The sequence below is a fragment of the Gasterosteus aculeatus genome, chromosome 9 (genome assembly GCF_964276395.1).
Source record: "Gasterosteus aculeatus chromosome 9, fGasAcu3.hap1.1, whole genome shotgun sequence".
Lineage (NCBI taxonomy): Eukaryota > Metazoa > Chordata > Actinopteri > Perciformes > Gasterosteidae > Gasterosteus > Gasterosteus aculeatus.
This window is the reverse complement of record NC_135696.1, coordinates 6,464,676-6,483,258: the sequence shown is the minus strand read 5'-3', so window position 1 is coordinate 6,483,258 and position 18,583 is coordinate 6,464,676. Positions and strand designations below refer to the sequence as shown.

Genomic DNA, 18,583 nt, shown 5'->3' with positions numbered 1-18,583 from the left:
TATTAAACTTCTTTTGTAGAAATGTCTGTTTCCACTTTAGTGTACAAACCCGATCGTAACTCGGGCAGTGTGAGCAGGAAGCACGCTGTGTGTTACCATGGTGATGCGTCAGTCCACCCGGTGTTTGCTTTGATCTCAAGTCAAGTCGAAGCAGCTCGCTGCTGCAAGTTGTCTTGAACAAAAACCGTCTCCTGAAGTTTGAAATTTTAGCAGCAGAGAGCAAGTTTGGCCCACATCAATATGAAAGAATAGAGCGTACAATATGAATAAAAAAAGTACTTATGTCAATCAAGTAGCACACAAGTTGCCTTTTATGAGGTATTTATTTAAATCCTGCTTGGCTGTCACATGTAGCTTATGCAGTCCGCTGGTGCAATGTAGTTACATCTATACACAAGCTTCCTATTGAGGTTTCTATGGGAAAACTTCACAACAGCATGCACAAGGACAGTACTTCCATATGGAAAACCATCACAAAACTGGCTACTGGGTAAACTACCAACATGAAAAGTAGAACATATTCATCAGCACCTATTTCTAAAGCAGGTCTGTAGTGCCGAACAGTGTGTTCAGAAAGCTTTGATGGCCTCCATGCACTGAGGGGAGCGCAGGAACCTCGGGAAGGAGTCTTTGGCCATGAGGTTGTAGATTCTCTGCTGAGCGTCGTTGAATGTGTCGGCACACGGAAAGTCCGTCACGCTCAACAGAGCCTCTCGGGTCTCGGCGTCCAAGTTGACCTGAGTGGGGGGGGGGGGGGGGGGGGGGGGAACAGGATTTTCAGAAAAAAAGTTGTCTCTTTATCACACGTCACATCGCAAATCCTTTACACGAACCTCCCGTGGAGCATCGGGGTTGATGAACTGGCTGTAGATGCTGCTTGACTTGGTCTTCTGCAGGTTTAGGGAAGCGACCCTGTAGTCCTCACAGGCCAGCCAGAACTCAAGGTTCTCCTCACTGAACTCCGAGCGCAGGAAGTCCCGAAACGCCTGCCGACCGCCTGGGAGGTGGAGAGAAACGAAAGGGAGCCAGACGGGGGGGAAAAGATGGTTCGCCAATGAGCGGATGTATTCAACCCGGTGTACAGAATGTAGCAGTGCTCGTGTTTTTATTGTATATCAAGTCAACCTTTTATTTGCAAGAAGAACAATATGCTATTTCATTTTCTAAAAATGCACAGTGTTCAGTTCATCCAGTACTAACATTTGTTTCATCGCTTCTCTATTGTAACACTAACCACAGCAACATTCACTCCCTTAATTATTAGACTTGTGGAAGTCGACATGACGCTCCTGAGGATTAGTGTCGAATGAACACGGACATAAGTACTGAAGTACCTGCTGCGCACGCTTAACGCCGTGTTACTCTTTGGCATCGCACACAAAAGACGTTCTGAAAACAAGTATTGGGCTCTTTTTTTCACTGTGGAAATTTCGACTTGTCAGAGAAGCGCGTTTTACTAATAAGATCAACGCTGGCTCTGTGCTGTTTGAGAGCCAGTGAGCCAGGATGCACAGTACCAGGGTCCTGAAGCTGGAGCAGATAAATGGATTCATTCTGACCTAAAACATAACTATTGTATGCCTCAAGGAAACAAAGAACTTGCATTAAAAGCGCTGGTAAAATCAAATTTAAAAAAAAGATTTTTACCTTTGCTGTTCAGCAGAGTTTCCAGGTCCTGAAGAGCTTTTCCATCCTGAACCCTGAGAGAGAGACAGAAATGGTCAACGTTCAGCTTCACAATGGTAACTTTTAGCAGTTAAGTGGATCCAATTCGAGTTCGAGTAGGTTTACTTTTGCTTGTGGTGAGTTTCAGCCAGATGGCTTAACTTCACCCGCATCTCTTTTGCCCTGAAACACGCAGATAGCATAATAATTAAAACAATAATAACACAAACTGCAATCGAGGAATCACTTATTCACAGGAAATGTAAGTCACTTTGGATAAAAGCGTCAGCTCAAAGACATGTGAGGTAATGTAATAATGTAATGCATACTTACTTCTCCAAGCATGATGAAGGCAGGGAGGAAAGCCCTTTACACATTGGGTTGCGTAGTTTGAGTAAACCTGCAAAGCTAAAATGAACAGCCTGAGCAGTAGTTGATCACAGGAGACAACTTTAGTCAGAGATTATCCATCAGCTTCCCAAACTACAGTGTGCTGCTCTTATATACAGTTCACCTACATCTTATCTGTCAATCTGTCCCCTGGGACCAGCAGGTGTAGAGACGGGAGCAAATGAGAGAGCTGGCGTACGTGCTCACTGACAATGCCGGCCTTTCAACGGGAGATGGAAATAAAACCAGGGGACGTCCACCGTGTGTGTGGTCATGCCTCAGTACCTGTCTTAAAAGGTCAGTCCTGGACAAAACCGAATGGACTTTTGGAGTGTTTATCCCAAGAGGATGAGGTGGTGAGAGGGGAGCAGGTGGCCTGACCACATCACTCATCTCTGGAGAGTCAGAGGACCGTGGGATGTGGATGTGAGTGTTAAATGTTGAAGGATGCGGAGCCAAATGAGGCAAAACACCCAACAAGGTCATTGAATGCACCACCTGTGCAATAACAATACCACTAAATCTTCACCAACTTTTTCTCATTTGTTCTGAGCTGTAACTGTGGCTCTGCAGTTAATTATCTATAGATCTACAGTACCCACACATAATCTAATATCATTTAAAGAATATAAAATAGTTTATTTTAAGGGGTGTACGTCCAAATCCCTACAATGCCTCCGAGCTCATTAATGTTGCTTTTGTTCACTATACAAGCAATTGATAAAAAGCACGTAAAGGCCTCTCAGTAGCATGTTAGCATATGTTCTTTAACTTGAAGCCGTCCGCCACTCAGAAATGTGTCTTACTTGTCTGTCCATCGCTTTGACATTTGACCTTCAAAAAATGTTACACGTGTTTATTTTGTTTTCACGGTCAACTAATGAAGTTTTAATATTTTCATAGTAGGTAGGACCCAGATGTGTGTTTATTTATGGGTGTTATAAATAACAAATACCGAGAGGAGATAAAAATACAGGGAAAGTACTGCGAGTCGATGATGAGCAAAGTGTCTGAAGACATTGACCAGCAGTGAGCAGCCAGTGACGCCCGCGTGCTGCCGTCCGGCCCGTCACACCCGATCTGACGGCCGTCAGCAGGCTTCCCCCCCGCGGGGGAGGAGGCTGCGTTCCTCTCGCTTCCTGCTTCTCGCTCGGAGATCTTCCAAGACGAGGCGATCGGTGGACGCGCCGATTTGAATCCGGAGGGAGCTGCTCGCTCGGTGTCGGATCCGCCGCTCCGAACTGCTCCAAACGCACCCGCAGGACGCGCCGGGTCCCCTCGGGTCCTGACTCCGGACGCCCCCCCCCCCCCACATCCCCACCCCCGCACCCCGCCATGGGCCGAGGCTTGGAGACACACACACAGTGAGTCGGTCACAAAATGGTACCGTGGGTTTTGTTCATTGGACCAACACGGCGCGAGGATCCAGTGAAACGCGCTTCCCATTCACGTGGAAGCTAAACGGCGCGTGTTCTTCGCATCGACGTGCGTCGATCTGCGCGAGCTGCACATTATTTATAACCCGAATGTAAATCGTCGCTCCGCTGCAACGTTTCACCACCCAAGACCTTATAAAAAATGAATTTACTAGTTGGAAAACGTCTCAATGAAAAACAGTGGCTGCGAAAAATGTGTCAAAACAAGATGTAGGGGAGTGGGTGACGATACAAGATGCAAACTGACAGCATGTGGAATCTTTAAGCTCGATGTTGTTGGACAGAATTCCAGGAAAAGACGGAATAATCATTGTAAACCAGTCTTGGTGGTCTTGGTTTATGACCCATTAAATCAAAGCCATGTGACCCCTTATCACCCGTTACATTTCTCTGCTGGCTGTGGTCCGTTCAACCAGGGAACTTTATTCTTTGTTTTATATAAATGGGCATACCCAGAAATACAGATAAATATGGTTTTATATGGAGTAATCGAATTGACGTGAGATCTGCTTGTTAATTTCGTCATCCCCCTTTGGATGTATTAGGCTGGAGGCTACATTATCCAACAGTTGCATAACTCACCTCAATCTCCAACTGAGGTTGGTTGTCAAGCTGCATTGTGGGCAATTTATGCGCCAGGTTTGGTGCAAGTAAATATTTGTAGTCTTGTTGGTGTGAGGACTGCTCTCTGTCAATCTGTGGTGAACGAGCTGATGCCGCTGTATCCCACCAGCCTACTCTGACTGGCACCAACTATGAGACCCCCTTGGACCTGGTTCCCCTCGGCACACTGCCAGGACAGCCGGGACAGCCAGGACAGCCGGGACAGCCGGGACAGCCAGGCCCGCGTTCCGGACCCGGAGAGGCAGAAGCGCTGGGCTGAGCTGTTTGACCAGCTGGACCTCAACAAAGATGGACACATTGACATCATCGAACTGCGGACAGGGCTGGCGGGGAGAGGCCTTTCAAGAGCCTCCCTGGAGAAGGTAGGACAGCGGGACACCTGTATCACACACACACACACCTGTTTGTCCCTGGAGAGGCATGTATGTGTGATGTGGGTATTACATTATGTAACTAACACAGTTTGTATCAAAGCGTTTAAATGACTCCCCAGGAACAAAATACTCCGGGTCAGTGGAGATGAAGAGGACTCAGGCGTGTTCAATGGGGGTCATTTGTCACAATATCTCCATCCGTCAATCAATAAGTGACTCATCACATGTCATTTAGCTGACGCTTTTATCCAAAGCGACTTACATTTGTTTTTTTACATTTGGCCCAGGGAGCAGTTAGGGGTATAATTATTATTATTATTATTATTATTATTGCCACCATGAAATAATGAGATGGGTCGTTTCTTTGGCATATGTGAGTGAGACTGCATGTGTGGACCCTCTGGCCACGGCCGGTCTCGCCTGCTGCAGCACCAACCTACACATCATCTCTGGTGCTCATATATGGCTGCGTACTCAAAGACCTCATGCGCTTGCAGTAATTCATACTTTCTCACGACTCTGATACTGCACTCCACTGACGACTTTATTTCATTTTTAATCTAAGCATGAATGTAGAATGCAGCAGTGACGGTTGCAGACACACCTGGCGGAGAAGCACTCCGTGTTCATCTCTAGTTCTGTGCGCGGAGCCCACTTGGTTGTTCTGACTTGACGTATTTGTTTGTGCAACAACAGACGGCAAAGACATCAACAGCAGAACTTTATTGTGAACACAAACCGTCTGTCTCTCTCCCGTCCGTCTGTCGTTGACTGTTTGTTTTTGCAGGCAGAAGGTGTGCGAAGGGTCTTCAAGAAGAGTCACTGTCACATCTTCTGTGTGCGTTTTTGTTGAGTGAATGTGGATGTATTGCTCATGTTGTGGGGACATAAACATCTTCACACAGCCACATTGGGGGTTATTGGACTCTCCTCCATTTTATGTGTGTGGACGTGCATGCGAGTGCATGTGAAGGGCAGCACGATGTCTATTTTAGTACAAGGAACAGGACATGGTAAAATGAGAACGATAACCTTTCTAGAGGCCCTACACTTGATCTTTTCACATATTTTGCCTTTCTCCTGTTTTTATTTAAATAATTGTGTAATATAAAATGTTTGCCATTCAACGTTACCTGAATTCAATTAGCTCCTTTAATCCCTATTTTCTGTAAAAAAATAATTTGAACATTTTTGGTAAATCTTCACACTGGTCGAACGGACCAGTACACTTATGCAACTGGTGATGTGGGGCCACAAATAGACGTAGCTTTGCCTCCGGGGTTCATACACCTATAAGGTTAGGAAACCATTGATCTACACTTTGTTAGAGACTACATTGCAGTATATTTAGCTAGGCCCAGCGAATCCCTTGTGAACATTTTTAGCACTTTTACACTTAATTTAACTAGCGAGACCTTCAAAAACATTCTGCAAAAAATAGAAAATGCAGAGCTACGAACTGCGTGTTCAATGAGAGTAAATTATAATGATTTGTGAAGTTCAACAGAGAAATTAATTAAAATAACAAAAGAGTTAATGTAGGTCATTCCTCGTCTGCACTGCATGATGTAGCATTATTTGTCCAACAGATGGAGGAGTATTTCAAGACTATAAACATGGATGGCAATCTTGATCAAGCTTCGCAGCAGTAAAGGTCACCTCTGTTGTATTTGCGCTGATGAACTAAACAAACTTAATCACAGACTGTGTTTGCAAAAATCAGACAACAAAATATGATGATACTGGTGTTGATGCTTTTAAATAAAAAGGGCCGATAAGTTCTCTGACCAGGGAAACATTGCCATATGAAGCTTTTTTTAAAGCTGTTTTGCACTTGTCTTTACAACCATCTGGCTGACCTTTAAGTATTTAGGCCCTGACCAAACACCTCCCAAATGCTTTGTCATTGACCTGGCTCTATTTTCAGATCGTGGAGGCCGGGGACACCAACCACGATGGAGTACTGGACTTTCAAGAGTTCACCCAGTTTCTTGGCGCCCATGAAAAAGACCTCAAACTCATGTTTAGAAGCCTGGACAAGAACAATGACGGTCCGTAGCAGCCAACAGTTTACAGCGTGAATCATTATCGTTGGCGTTATTACTTCAAAACGTCCATATCTAGAGAACTATCTCTGCCATGCACTGACTTCTCTCTCTCTCTCTCTCACTGTGTGCGACTGGTGGATGTTTGCAGGCCAGATCGATGCAGCAGAGATCCAGCATTCTCTCCACACCATTGGTGTGGAGGTTAGCCTCGAGGATGCCACCAGGATTCTGCAAAGGTTCGCTAATAGAAGTTGATATCTAATTATACATATAAATATACAAGTGAGAAAATCCACAATTTATAAGATCCCAACTCTGGAAATGCATGCACATTACTGCCAATATTAAAAAGTCTGGTTTGTAATTTAAGCTTCAGTGGCTTGCGTTGTAGTTGAGAAACTTCTTTAAATGAACAGTCATGGTAAAGTGTTTGCTTAAGTTGAGAAACACAGTTTGTGAGCTTCAGAGCGGTGGACAGTCACACCAAAAACCAAAGCACTATTCAATCATTTTGCTGACACAATAGAAAACAACCAGTTCCACTTCTTCCTAAAGCTGATCTGTGAGTGTGCATCCTGAAATGATCCATCAATATTGCACTCTTTTGAAATGTAAAAAGTACTTGGTTACATAAATGATCCTTTCAACCCTTGTAATGCAAGTTCCAGTCCATTCCTCCTCCCGTTGAAGTAATGGCATAATTAGCCACTCCACCGAACAACATATTCCGTATTTCTGTTCCTTATGTTTTGTTGCTGAAAGCAGGTTTTTCACAACTTTCTACACATCGTACCTGAATGCTGAACTGCATTTTCTTAGAGCTCAATATTTGTCATATGTGAGTGTTGCATTTTACTTTAGTGTTTGGAAAGCAGCATCCATCCATCCATCCATCCATTGTCAAACCGCTTATCCTGCACACAGGGTCGCGGGGGGGCTGGAGTCTATCCCAGCCAACTTCGGGCAATAGACAGGGTACATTTGTTTGTAAATTCAAATTGCGTTACTTGTTCATGTGTTGGTCCCTCAGGATGGACAAAGACGGTACCATGACTATTGACTGGAATGAGTGGCGGGACTTCTTCCTGTTCAAGCCTCTCACAAACATAGAGGACGTGGCGCGCTACTGGAAACGTTCAATGGTGAGTAGACAAGAAAATAGACTCCCATTATTCGCGGTTCTTCCTGTCGTCTACAGTGGAACACTGAACGACAGTTTGAGTTGCCGCAAATGACGCCTCTTTTGTTCCAAATCTTTTCTCTCTGGCTCTCTCCCCTTTTGAATCCATAATGTCCGCTCCCCATTCACTACACCACGGGTTCAGTAGATGTTGGATATAGGCGAGCAGCTGACAGTCCCTGATGATTTTACCGAGGAGGAGAAGAAGTCTGGCTATGTGTGGCGGCAGCTGATGGCCGGAGCCTTCGCTGGATCTGTGTCTCGCACTGGGACCGCCCCACTAGACCGCCTCAAAGTCTTCCGACAGGTCAGTCAGCATGATGTCGTCTCTCAGATCGTTCACACGTGAAAGTGTTGCGGCTTTGAGATGAACCTCCCTGACTCTGTTTCTACAGGTTCATGGTTTCGCTGATTTCAAAGGAAATGTGCTGAGCAGTTTTCGGTACATGCTGAAAGAAGGAGGACTGCGGTCGCTGTGGAGAGGCAATGGAATCAACGTGCTTAAAATTGCCCCGGAAACTGCTATCAAGTTTACGGCTTATGAAAAGGTAGATTACGGTCATTTGTTTGTGATTACGACGCTCTCAAATTCAGTTTCACTTCATAGTTTTCCTTTGCTCTGTAACTTCTAGATCAAGAATGTGATGCGTAGCAATAACGAGACAAGAAATCTGCGGGTTCATGAGAGGTTTGTTGCCGGCTCTTTGGCTGGAGCTACAGCTCAGACCGCCATCTACCCAATGGAGGTAATATCAGGGTAATGGCTACATAAAATATATCATTCATAATACACCTTCAGTGAAATTAAATCCTCCTCCACACAGGTGCTGAAGACCCGTCTCACACTTGGGAAAACCGGGCAGTACTCAGGAATAGCAGTCTGCGCCAAACAGATCCTCCAGAGGGAAGGTATCGCAGCCTTCTACAAAGGCTATGTACCCAACCTGCTCAGTATCGTCCCTTACGCCGGCATCGACCTGGCCGTCTACGAGGTCAGAGAGACGTAAAAGCGCATCTCCTTAGTGTTTTCCTCCCTCTCACGCCCTCTATTCCACAGACTCTGAAGTTCACCTGGCTGAGCAGGAACAGAGGTTTAGCTGACCCAGGCGTCATGGTGCTGGTCGGCTGTGGTGCCGTTTCTAGCACTTGTGGACAGCTGGCGAGTTACCCGCTGGCACTGATCCGCACTCGAATGCAGGCACAAGGTCAGGATAACCGTGGTCATACTACCAAAGATAAAGATAGGAGCAAATTACAGCTTGACTGTTGAGTCTTTTTTACGCCGTCATAATTGTTTCACACAATGAGGGCAATCCATTCATGTGTTTTCTTTTAATTTGGCAGCTATCTTCGTGTACAAATGAGCATGCCAATTGTGCAACACTGCATAACACTGTAAGACCATGAATTAAAGACCCTACCAAAGATTAAGCAAATTAAAAAAGACCACAGCTTTCTTTTGACTATTGCTAAGGAATAACTTCCACACTAGATTGACTTCATACCTCCTTGTGAGCCACTGTTTTGTATTCACTTCAACATTTTATCTTACTGACTGACATTTAGTGTATTGTAGATATGCACTGTATTTAGACTTTGCAAGACGTGGTTAAAGGTAAGTGCACCTTGGGTAAATATGTTCTTGACCAGTTACTGTTTCCAAGGTCTTTGCCTGATATGCTTTAGAAACCAAGAGCAAAACCTACATGATGATCCCTGAAATTCGTAATACAAACTTAATTAGAATCAACAGCAAACAGACGTACTGAGGTCAGGTAGACTTCATCAGGGTCACATGGGGCGCCACACCACAATGTTGCTCATCTGTTCCTCTCCCCTCAGCTTCAGTGAAGGGAGCCCCTAAACCCTCCATGTTGGCCTCGCTCCGCAGCATCGTGACGCAGGAGGGTGTGGCCGGACTTTATAGAGGAATTTCCCCCAACCTGCTGAAAGTCATTCCTGCTGTCAGCGTGTCCTACGTCGTCTATGAATACACAAGGATAGTCCTGGGAGTGGACATTGAGGGTAGGAGGGGCGGGGGGGAGAAGAAGGCGTAGAAAAAGGCTTGACGGTTTGGGATGGATTTCAACTACGAGCACGTAGAGATCCTTTGGCAATGCATGTAGACACAGGCCTTAACCGTGGATACAAGTTGTTGTCCTGTGATCACTGGTCAGGAGTGTTCAGGATGATGATAGAATGAGAAAAAAAAAACATTGCAGGAAAAGTTAAAAAACAGATCACCACTAAATAAAATGTTGTTACGCCTCACGTTTGGAGGACCTCACCTGAACCTGCAGTTGCTGTGATGAACTTACCTGTGTGATATAATGCATTGCAGTGCATGCAGGTGTGTGAAAGCTAATCCTCCCGCCTCCTGCTGCTGCATTGACTTGTATAGATGAGGACCTGCATGAACTTGCCTGACAACAAAGAGGTAAAGGAGGCCACGTTACATTCCTACAGCATTATTTTTGTCTTCTAGGTGGTATATAGAGAAGATACAGGATTAATGGGAGGACTGATGCAACTTCCTGTTTTGTACGTGAGGGGAACCTGAAGTTGCTGCACTGTGGTGGAGTTGCAGAGTTCCGACGTCTTAAACAAATGTTACAAATACTGAACTACAGAAATAATTGTAAAATAACAAAATATTCTGCTCTTACCTCTCAAATGACGACTGAAACACAGAATTGTGAAAACAGAAAGGGATGCCGTCAATCTTGTCTTTCCTGTGAGGATTGCTTTTGAAAAAAGAACACGGAAGGACTATATTTTTCCCAGGAGTGGAACCACCAAAGCCATATCAAGAAGCATAGGGGATTCGTAGTTACTTCTCTAGCCAAATGCAGATGTTTTATAAATGCTTGAAACACAATACGGGGTCCAGGTCCACATAGATTTTCAGAAAGTACGTGTGCACAATATGCAGGTTCAACACTAAGATAAAGTGTTTGTGATGTCCATATCATTTCATAACAATAACAAAAGAGAATTCATAAATATGAACATTTTTATGGGTCTGTATCTATTATGAAATGTGCAAAGAAGTGCATGCATGGAGTTGCTTTTGTTAAATACATTTCGTTGCGTTGTTTTTTTCTTGAAGAACTGAAATGTTGGGTCGTGGTAACTTTCTGTAGACATCACCATCCCTTTTCTGCACTAATAGTTACCAATGTGTCCTTATTAAAACCTCCTATTCCTAGCTGCTGTCACATTCAATATGGGTTCCCTGAGTAGCTTTGGTTGTGCATATCAATAATAATTATACAATAAAATGCAACTATAATGTAAAAAAGTACATTAAGTTTGACCCCACAGTTTCTCAACAAATTGATGACATTTTTTTGGTGAGTCTTTTCCAAATAATTTACTAGTATCAGATATGTAATTGGATTTGGATGGAAGGACAAATGGCTTATTTAAGTGAATCATGTTGACTTTTGATACTAACTTTCCTTGCAGGGACGCATATCATTTTTGCTGTTATTAAAAACACAACGCAGTGACTCAGGTAATGTATCTGCTGTCTTTGTATTTATTCGTAGGAGTGCATGTTTGATTTCCCAATCCCAGTATTTGATAAAATATAATTAATGTAATAATTAATAATAAAAAATTGGGTGTAAATGCAAACTGGCTTGATTCAAGTAGGCAATTAAGAACTGAAAATGGCCTTCAAGGCCTTTTCCTGGAGCGTGTCTGACCTACACTCCCCCGGCAGCCCGGGAGGTGGCGGTATCTGCGCTATAAAAGGTTGGGCATCAACACCTAAAAGAATGAGGAAGAAGAAGGAGGACGCGGGGGTTGAAAGAATCGTTGATTGGCTATTTTAAGCAGGGAAGTTTGCCGGCGTGGTAGGCTTTATCACGACACGCACATTGGTGGCTCCGTACGCTCTCGTTTAGCCTTCCCGCTTCTGCGCAGCTTGACCCGGCCGAAGCTACACAGCCTGCCCCCTGTGTCTATTTGCCCCTTGTGAGCAGCATGTCTGATTACGGCGGTCTGCCGACTAACGGAGTCGGCGCTGGGATGAAAAACGACGCTTTTGCTGATGCAGTACAACGAGCCAGACAGGTAATCGAGTGCTCCGCTACCGGAGAATACAGCCGGCGAGCTAACGTTGGTTAGCTGGTGGGAAAGCGCAGCTAGCTTAATTACCCGTGACGTTAGCTGCTGGTAACTAGCAAGCGAGCTAGCTAGTAGCTTTGCCATTCATTTGTCTTCCAGTCGCCAGGTTGTGCAACGTTAGTCAGTTGAAATGTTAGCGGGGTGGACTGAGCAGCGGCAACAACGTAGGTTACTCTTTAATGTTATTACGTTAGCTAACGAAATGAAACCACTCGTCGCCACCGGGATCGTTTTGGTGAAGTTACACGGACTAACGTTAGCTGCTTGAGCTAAGTTAGCTCGGTTAGTTATTGTTGTTAACGGTAAGCTGATCATGAAGTTTCAGCCTCGTCCATGTGTAAAACGCCATTTTAGAAGAATTGAGCAATTAACAACGTTATCACTGCTGAACGATTGTTAGGAATTAAGATCGCTCGACCGCCTCGTTGCGTTGTATTGATAACCAGCATTAGCTGGACAAAATTATGTTGGGTTAAAAGGTTATTCGGTGACTCAAATTTCGGTAACATTACTCATCGGATATGTGCTTCGCGGTAAGGGTGTGAAGCTAACGTTAACGTTACCTTTCGGCTGTGCGTGGTTTTCGTTAGGGTTGCAAATAGTGATCAGCGTTGAACGCATTATTTAATCGATTAATTTATCGAGCAATTTTGTTCAATTAATCAGAACATCCCCAAACACATCTATTAGCAAGTAGCACCCACTGAAAAGTGTAACATGTATTATTTAGCAGGCTACATGAAAATATCAATAATCAAATATCAACATTAGGATTCTATAGTGGTAATTTTAAATAAGTATCAATTGTGTCCGCGTGCCGCGAAGCCTCTTTTGGTATGTTTTATCGAATTTTATTCGATCTGTTTTTAACTTCGGTTAAAAATTGGAAACGTTGCAAATCATTTTTAGTTTAGGCACTTACGGTACGGATTTCAAACCTAGAGGTTAAAGAGACGAAACCGACAGGGATACGAAACAGACAAGGGTACCCTAACTTTTCCACCGTAGTAATAATCGAGCAGCCAGAAGGCCTGATCCTACACTTCCCACAATGCATCTCACTGTCCTTCCTTCCTGTCAAATGTGTAAGTCTGTTCAGATGCAAAGCCCGTCTGTCCCCATGTTTTAGTCTCCAAACCCAGATAACCGTATAGTGTCACGTGTGAGGACGTTTATGCGTAGTGCTGCTTTAAATGGCATTCTTTATATTCACAATTTCAGGATGTGTTGGCGATTCTTCATCTGGTGTTTGTCTTTCTAGATTGCAGCTAAAATCGGTGGAGACGGTGTTTCTTCAGTGAGCAACAACGGTGGAGGAGCTGAGAACTATCCATTCCCAGCACAGAAAAGATCCCTGGAAGAAGCAGGTGACAAATCCGTGCAAAGGGGCAGTTAGTCTGCATCTTTTAGTCTACATTGTAGATTCACCCTTTCTTTTGTTTTCAGATGAACCAGATGCCAAGAAGGTAGCATCACAGAGTGAAATTGATTCTGCCTTGTGTACGTTAAATCACTAATTGATCTTATTACACACTTGCTCGGTTCAGTTTCCAATTGCTCACTACAATTTCTTTCTCTGACAGCTATCGGAGCTCAGCTGGCAGCCCTGTCCCAACAAAGGTATAGACACTGTTGGTCTATCCTGTATTCTAACACTTTCGGCCATTTTTTGTTTGTTGTATATAACTTGACTGAATCCTTCATTGTTTTTCCTGACTTGTCTACAGTGTCAGACCCTCCACGATGACGGAAGAGTTCAGGGTGCCTGATGGCATGGTCGGTCTCAGTAAGTACATGCACATAGTTTTCCTTCACCATGGACATGACGTTGTGTAATGTGTTCCAACTAAAATCTTTGCTGTTGTTCCAAAAGTCATAGGCAGAGGAGGTGAACAAATTAACAAAATACAGCAAGATTCTGGCTGCAAGGTCCAGATTGCGCACGGTAAGTGATGAGTGAGATTTACTAAGTTGATAAGTTAAAAAAAAAAGTAACTTTTCTTGCATTGATAAATATTTTTTCACTTTCATTCACAGACAGCGCTGGCCTTCCAGACAGAACGGTTTCTCTGACTGGATCACCAGATGCCATACAGTAAGTTTTGGGTTTTCTGATCATGCATTTTTCTCAGTTGACAATGCATCTCTCCTACTCAAAGACAATGGTTTTTGGGGCGTTTTTCCTTCACAAAGGTCGCCAATGTTTTTGTTAAAGTAGCGAGATAATCACCTTAAACTTTTTAACTTGAATCAGAATACCTTTTTAATGACCATTCCCCAATATTGGTTACCAGCCTGCGTGGGTCACATCAGGTCACAGATGTTCCTGTTAAATGGAAAAAGCCTATTGATGAGTATCAATAACTTCTCTTAGCTTTAAACAAGTTTAATTTTTCAGCTTTTTTTTTTTTCAAGGGAGATGCAAATCCTTCCCCATATATTCAACAGAACTGTCTGATTTAACCCCTTTGATGCTGATCATTCTATCAAATAATCTGGACATGTTGGTCTTATCTGTAGAAATGTGTACGAAATGCATAATTTATCAAAAGTAATTACATTTTTCATAGTTTGTTTACTGTAAAATTGCTGATTGCATTCACTTCATTTTAGTCTGGTGTTTTAGTATTTTAGTCTATTTTTAAGTGGCAAAAAAACCCTGTATGAACTTTCTTGGCTGAAAGAGCTTAGACAGCCAAAGAACTCATTCCCTCCACATTCAAAAACAAGCGCTTGTACAGGACAGTTTGTACTTTATTTTTGTGTATCACTTTAACGTCCCTCATAGAACAGGCCGTGAGTTTCTTTGATAGATAGCCCACTCCTTCAGTTTCCTCACTCGTTTTTTCATTTTTTTTTTTCATCTTTCTCCAGGAGAGCAAAGGCCCTCATTGATGACATAGTTTCAAGGGGTCATGAGACGCCTAATGGGCAGTCAGGTTCCATGCAGGAAATGATCATCCCCGCGGGCAAGGCCGGCCTCATCATAGGCAAAGGAGGAGAGACCATCAAACAGCTACAGGTGAGAATCACACGGCACCTTTTATAAAACTGAAAATTGCTTCTATTGTACAAATACTGGGAATAATTTATGGGGATCAAAACTAGAATAAATTGTGTGACATGTTCATGTTGGTTTATTTTCCCTGTGTGCTTAATGAAATATTCTCCTGCAAAATCTCAGGAGAGGGCTGGAGTCAAAATGATTCTCATTCAAGATGGATCCCAGCCACCCAACATAGATAAACCCCTACGCATCATTGGAGACCCCTACAAAGTGCAGGTACTTAAGCACAGTGAAGCTATTTTTGGCTTCGCAAGAGATGTTTTAAGTTACCGTTTCTAATGATTATCTTCTGTTGCCCTTTTAGCAAGCAAAGGATATGGTTAATGAGATTCTACGAGACCGGGATCATGCAGGCTTTGGAGACCGGAGTGAGTACGGGTCAAGGATGGGAGGCGGAGGAGGAGGAGGTGGCGGCGGAGGCGGCGGCTTAGGAGGAGATGGTGGTGGCGGCATTGATGTAAGTGGTTGTTTCATTTAGTCATGTCTTTTTGGGTATTTAACACTGCAGAGATCTAATGTCATTAACATAACTAAATGACTGTAAATATATGTTAATGCATGTTTAATTTAATTTTTAAATGTTGTAGATCGCTGTTCCCCGTCACTCTGTTGGAGTTGTAATTGGCCGAAGTGGAGAAATGATCAAGAAGATCCAGAGCGACGCTGGTGTGAAGATACAGTTTAAACCAGGTGAAGGATTAAACTCCACCCCATTTTCTTATATTGAACATTTAATTTGACTCCTGATCTCACCTTTAGCCTGCTAAGAGTTGTGTTTATGTTGACGCATGGGTTGATAAATATTATCTAGTGAATCCAAAAAACAAAGTACGTTGTAAATGTACTTTGGATTTATGGACGGCGTGAAACAATCTTTGCAGGAGATCGCATCTGCATAAATATGAATCTGTCAAATTACCAACTGAACTTATATTTTCTTGTACTCTATTTGGCCTAACGGACATATTTTTGACTAGGTCATTATTTTTGTTTCAACTGCCCTTTTGTCATCACTCACAGATGATGGTACAGGGCCTGAAAAGATAGCCCATATTATGGGTCCACCAGACCAGTGTCAGCATGCTGCGTCAATCATCACAGACCTGCTGCAGAGCATCCGTGCGCGAGAAGAGGGCGGGCAGGGGGTAGGTGTTCTTAATTCTATAAGTGTTGATCTTTCTCTTTGTGCTGGTGCTTTGCTAGGAACAGTCAAAGCTAATATACGGCCTGTTTCTTCTACAGGGACCGCAAGGTGGAGGGATGTCCCCTGGTGGGCGGGGACGAGGTAGAGGCCAGGGGAGCTGGGGTCCTCCGGGAGGAGAGATGACCTTCTCCATTCCTGCCCACAAATGTGGGCTTGTCATTGGCAGAGGAGGAGAGAATGTAAAGTCCATCAACCAACAGACTGGTGCATTTGTGGAGATATCTCGTCAGCCACCACCAAACGGTGACCCCAACTTCAAAATGTTCATCATCCGAGGGTCACCACAACAAATTGACCACGCAAAGCAGCTCATTGAAGAGAAGATTGAGGTGCGCTCAAGTGACTCAAGGAGCAGAGATGGAGTCATTTGTGAAACTGCTGCAAGTACGCAACTTCCCCTCAACTGATTAGTAAGTAGTTTGAATGTTTTTCTCCTCTTTCCAGGCTCCATTGTGTCCAGTGGGCGGCGGGCCGGGTCCAGGCGGGCCAATCGGTCCTTATAATCCAAACCCTTACAATCCAGGGCCTCCTGGTGGTGGTTCCCAGTAAGTAAAACTCAAACGTCTCTTTTTTTAGGGGAGGCTGATGGATTAGCAAATTGTGTTTAAACAGTCCTTTCTTTCTATGCAGCGGGGCCTCGCCTGGTGGCCCCCAGTACTGTCCACAGGGCTGGGGAAGTAACTACCAGCAGTGGCAAGCCCCAGGTCAACATGACCCCAGTGAGTCCTGTTACTTTGTGCACTGACTTCATTCTTTCCAAATATCCCTTCTATGCTCACCTTCTTTCTGTCATGCACTTTGAATTGTTTGAGGTGCACAACTTGATGCCGTTGCTCACCCCCCCCCCCCGACACTCTAGGTAAGGCAGCGGCAGCCGCCGACCCAAACGCAGCATGGGCGGCGTACTATGCACAATATTATGGCCAACAGCCAGGAGGAGCCATGGCAGCCCAGGGTCCTGGAGCCGCGGCACCAGCAGCTCCAGGGGATCAGGGCCAAGCACCACAGGCCTCTGGGGGCCAGCCGGACTACACTAAAGCTTGGGAGGAGTACTACAAGAAGATGGGCATGGGTACGTGCGGTCCGACACAGAATGAGTCGTACCAAATGTAGCACAAAACTCCCATCTGTCACCCTTGCGTCTGTTGACTGTGATGAACACCGGCATGTGACTGTTTGCATCCAGCACAAATTGTGTCCATTGTGGGGTTTTTTTTTTCCAGCCCAGCCAGCTGGAGGGGCTGGAGCTGCTCCGGGTCCAGCAGCCGCGGCGGCGGCGGCGGCAGCAGGCGGCGCTGCAGCTGGAGGCCAGCAGGACTACAGTGCTGCCTGGGCGGAGTACTACAGACAGCAGGCTGCCTACTATGGACAGCCTGGTCAGGCCCCTGGACAGGGAGGTCCTTCACAGCAGGGACAACAGGTACAGTGTCTGAAATTAACAAAGTGTCTTCCAAGGTCTAGTTGGCAAAACGTTAGCCAATTTTCACATTTCTTTACAGAATATTTACATTTTGTCTGTCCTTTCAGGCCCAGTAAACAATTGGCTTGGCCCTTCAGGAAGGTTGTGACGGCTCTCTGGACTCGGTTTTTTTCTATCGAGATTGTTTTTGGCTTCAACAAAACAATGGTTTACTCATCCACCAAGACATTTTCTAATCAATCCTTATTTTGTTTTTAATTCCAAATTGTAGGAAATGGGAACACATTTTGCCCATGCATTGAACAAAGCACTAAACTACTTTGGTTACTATTCGGTTTGCCCCTTCACCTCACCCACACCGTGTAATTGTTTTTTGTTTTTGTTTTTCCTCAAAAGTGACAAACCTGCAAGCTAGCACAACGGCATATCAACACTGACTCACATTTAAGTGTTTTTTTCAATCTCCTGAGGTTAAAAAATTGTCTAGCAGTATTTTGAATATACTCAGTTGTTTGTAAGAAAAAAAGCAAATTTGTGGTCTTTTTTTTCCTTGTTCTTGGTAATTTTTTAACTTCATTTTTTTTAAGCATTCCCAGTGTTTAAGTTGCAGGAGTGTTTCTTTTTTTTTTTTTAATTACCTGCTGTCATGATTTCGGATTTTAATTTTATTCATTGTAATTATTTTCCTTTTGAAGAGGGCGTTGTCTGTATACAGTGTATGCTACTGAACAGAAAAATGTGTGACGTGTGTAAGTTGGCTGTAAAAAGGCACAATCTCCTACAGAATGTAAGGTTGTTGTGTGTGCATGAATGAGTGTTCTCGACTGCCCTCAATTTAATTTCTTTTGTTCAAATAGCTTCTGTTACTGTATGTGTTTTTTTTCTTTTAGATGTTATTTTTTACTGCTTGTTTTTAAATACTTAAAATAAAACCTTGAAATTACCTATTCTTGCGTTTTTGTGACATGGTGGTTGGTGCCCCTTCTCCCCCATCTTATACATATTGCCTCAGATCAACGCGTTTTAGCTGATTTGTAACTT

At 44.0% G+C, this 18,583-nt stretch overlaps 3 protein-coding genes across 6 annotated transcripts; 2 read left to right on the top strand and 1 right to left on the bottom strand.

The window, feature by feature from the left end:
- Nucleotides 1-304: 304 nt before the first annotated feature.
- On the bottom strand, nt 305-3,051 carry LOC120824838 (regulator of G-protein signaling 5). The gene is made up of 5 exons (XM_040185936.2): nt 1,999-3,051; nt 1,792-1,848; nt 1,648-1,700; nt 834-997; nt 305-737 (listed from the first exon to the last, which is right to left on the bottom strand). Exons 1-5 carry the CDS (start codon nt 2,040-2,042, stop codon nt 570-572), a joined length of 486 nt encoding a protein of 161 aa, XP_040041870.2. The 5' UTR covers nt 2,043-3,051; the 3' UTR covers nt 305-569.
- A 16-nt stretch (nt 3,052-3,067) lies between these two features.
- slc25a23a (solute carrier family 25 member 23a) lies at nt 3,068-11,242 on the top strand. Of its 2 annotated transcripts, XM_040185845.2 has the most exons (12): nt 3,068-3,419; nt 4,225-4,477; nt 6,417-6,540; nt 6,686-6,773; nt 7,568-7,679; nt 7,866-8,024; nt 8,113-8,265; nt 8,350-8,463; nt 8,542-8,709; nt 8,775-8,922; nt 9,560-9,742; nt 10,203-11,242. In XM_040185845.2, the coding sequence occupies exons 2-12, from the start codon at nt 4,247-4,249 to the stop codon at nt 10,211-10,213; spliced, it is 1,491 nt and encodes a 496-aa protein (XP_040041779.2). In that variant the 5' UTR covers nt 3,068-3,419; nt 4,225-4,246; the 3' UTR covers nt 10,214-11,242. The 2 variants fall into 2 exon arrangements, with proteins under 2 accessions (XP_040041779.2, XP_040041778.2); XM_040185844.2 differs by lacking the exon at nt 10,203-11,242 and having other exon boundaries at nt 9,560-10,010.
- A 126-nt stretch (nt 11,243-11,368) lies between these two features.
- Nucleotides 11,369-18,485, top strand: khsrp (KH-type splicing regulatory protein). Of its 3 annotated transcripts, none has more exons than XM_040185805.2 (18): nt 11,369-11,797; nt 13,113-13,218; nt 13,298-13,351; nt 13,435-13,471; nt 13,579-13,637; nt 13,725-13,796; nt 13,889-13,946; nt 14,726-14,873; nt 15,036-15,134; nt 15,223-15,375; nt 15,506-15,608; nt 15,939-16,063; nt 16,161-16,451; nt 16,567-16,667; nt 16,753-16,841; nt 16,982-17,194; nt 17,346-17,542; nt 17,650-18,485. In XM_040185805.2, the coding sequence occupies exons 1-18, from the start codon at nt 11,708-11,710 to the stop codon at nt 17,656-17,658; spliced, it is 2,004 nt and encodes a 667-aa protein (XP_040041739.2). In that variant the 5' UTR covers nt 11,369-11,707; the 3' UTR covers nt 17,659-18,485. The 3 variants fall into 3 exon arrangements, with proteins under 3 accessions (XP_040041739.2, XP_040041740.2, XP_040041741.2); XM_040185806.2 differs by having other exon boundaries at nt 11,792-12,015; XM_040185807.2 differs by lacking the exon at nt 11,369-11,797 and adding an exon at nt 11,934-12,153.
- The last annotated feature ends 98 nt before the right edge of the window (nt 18,486-18,583 follow it).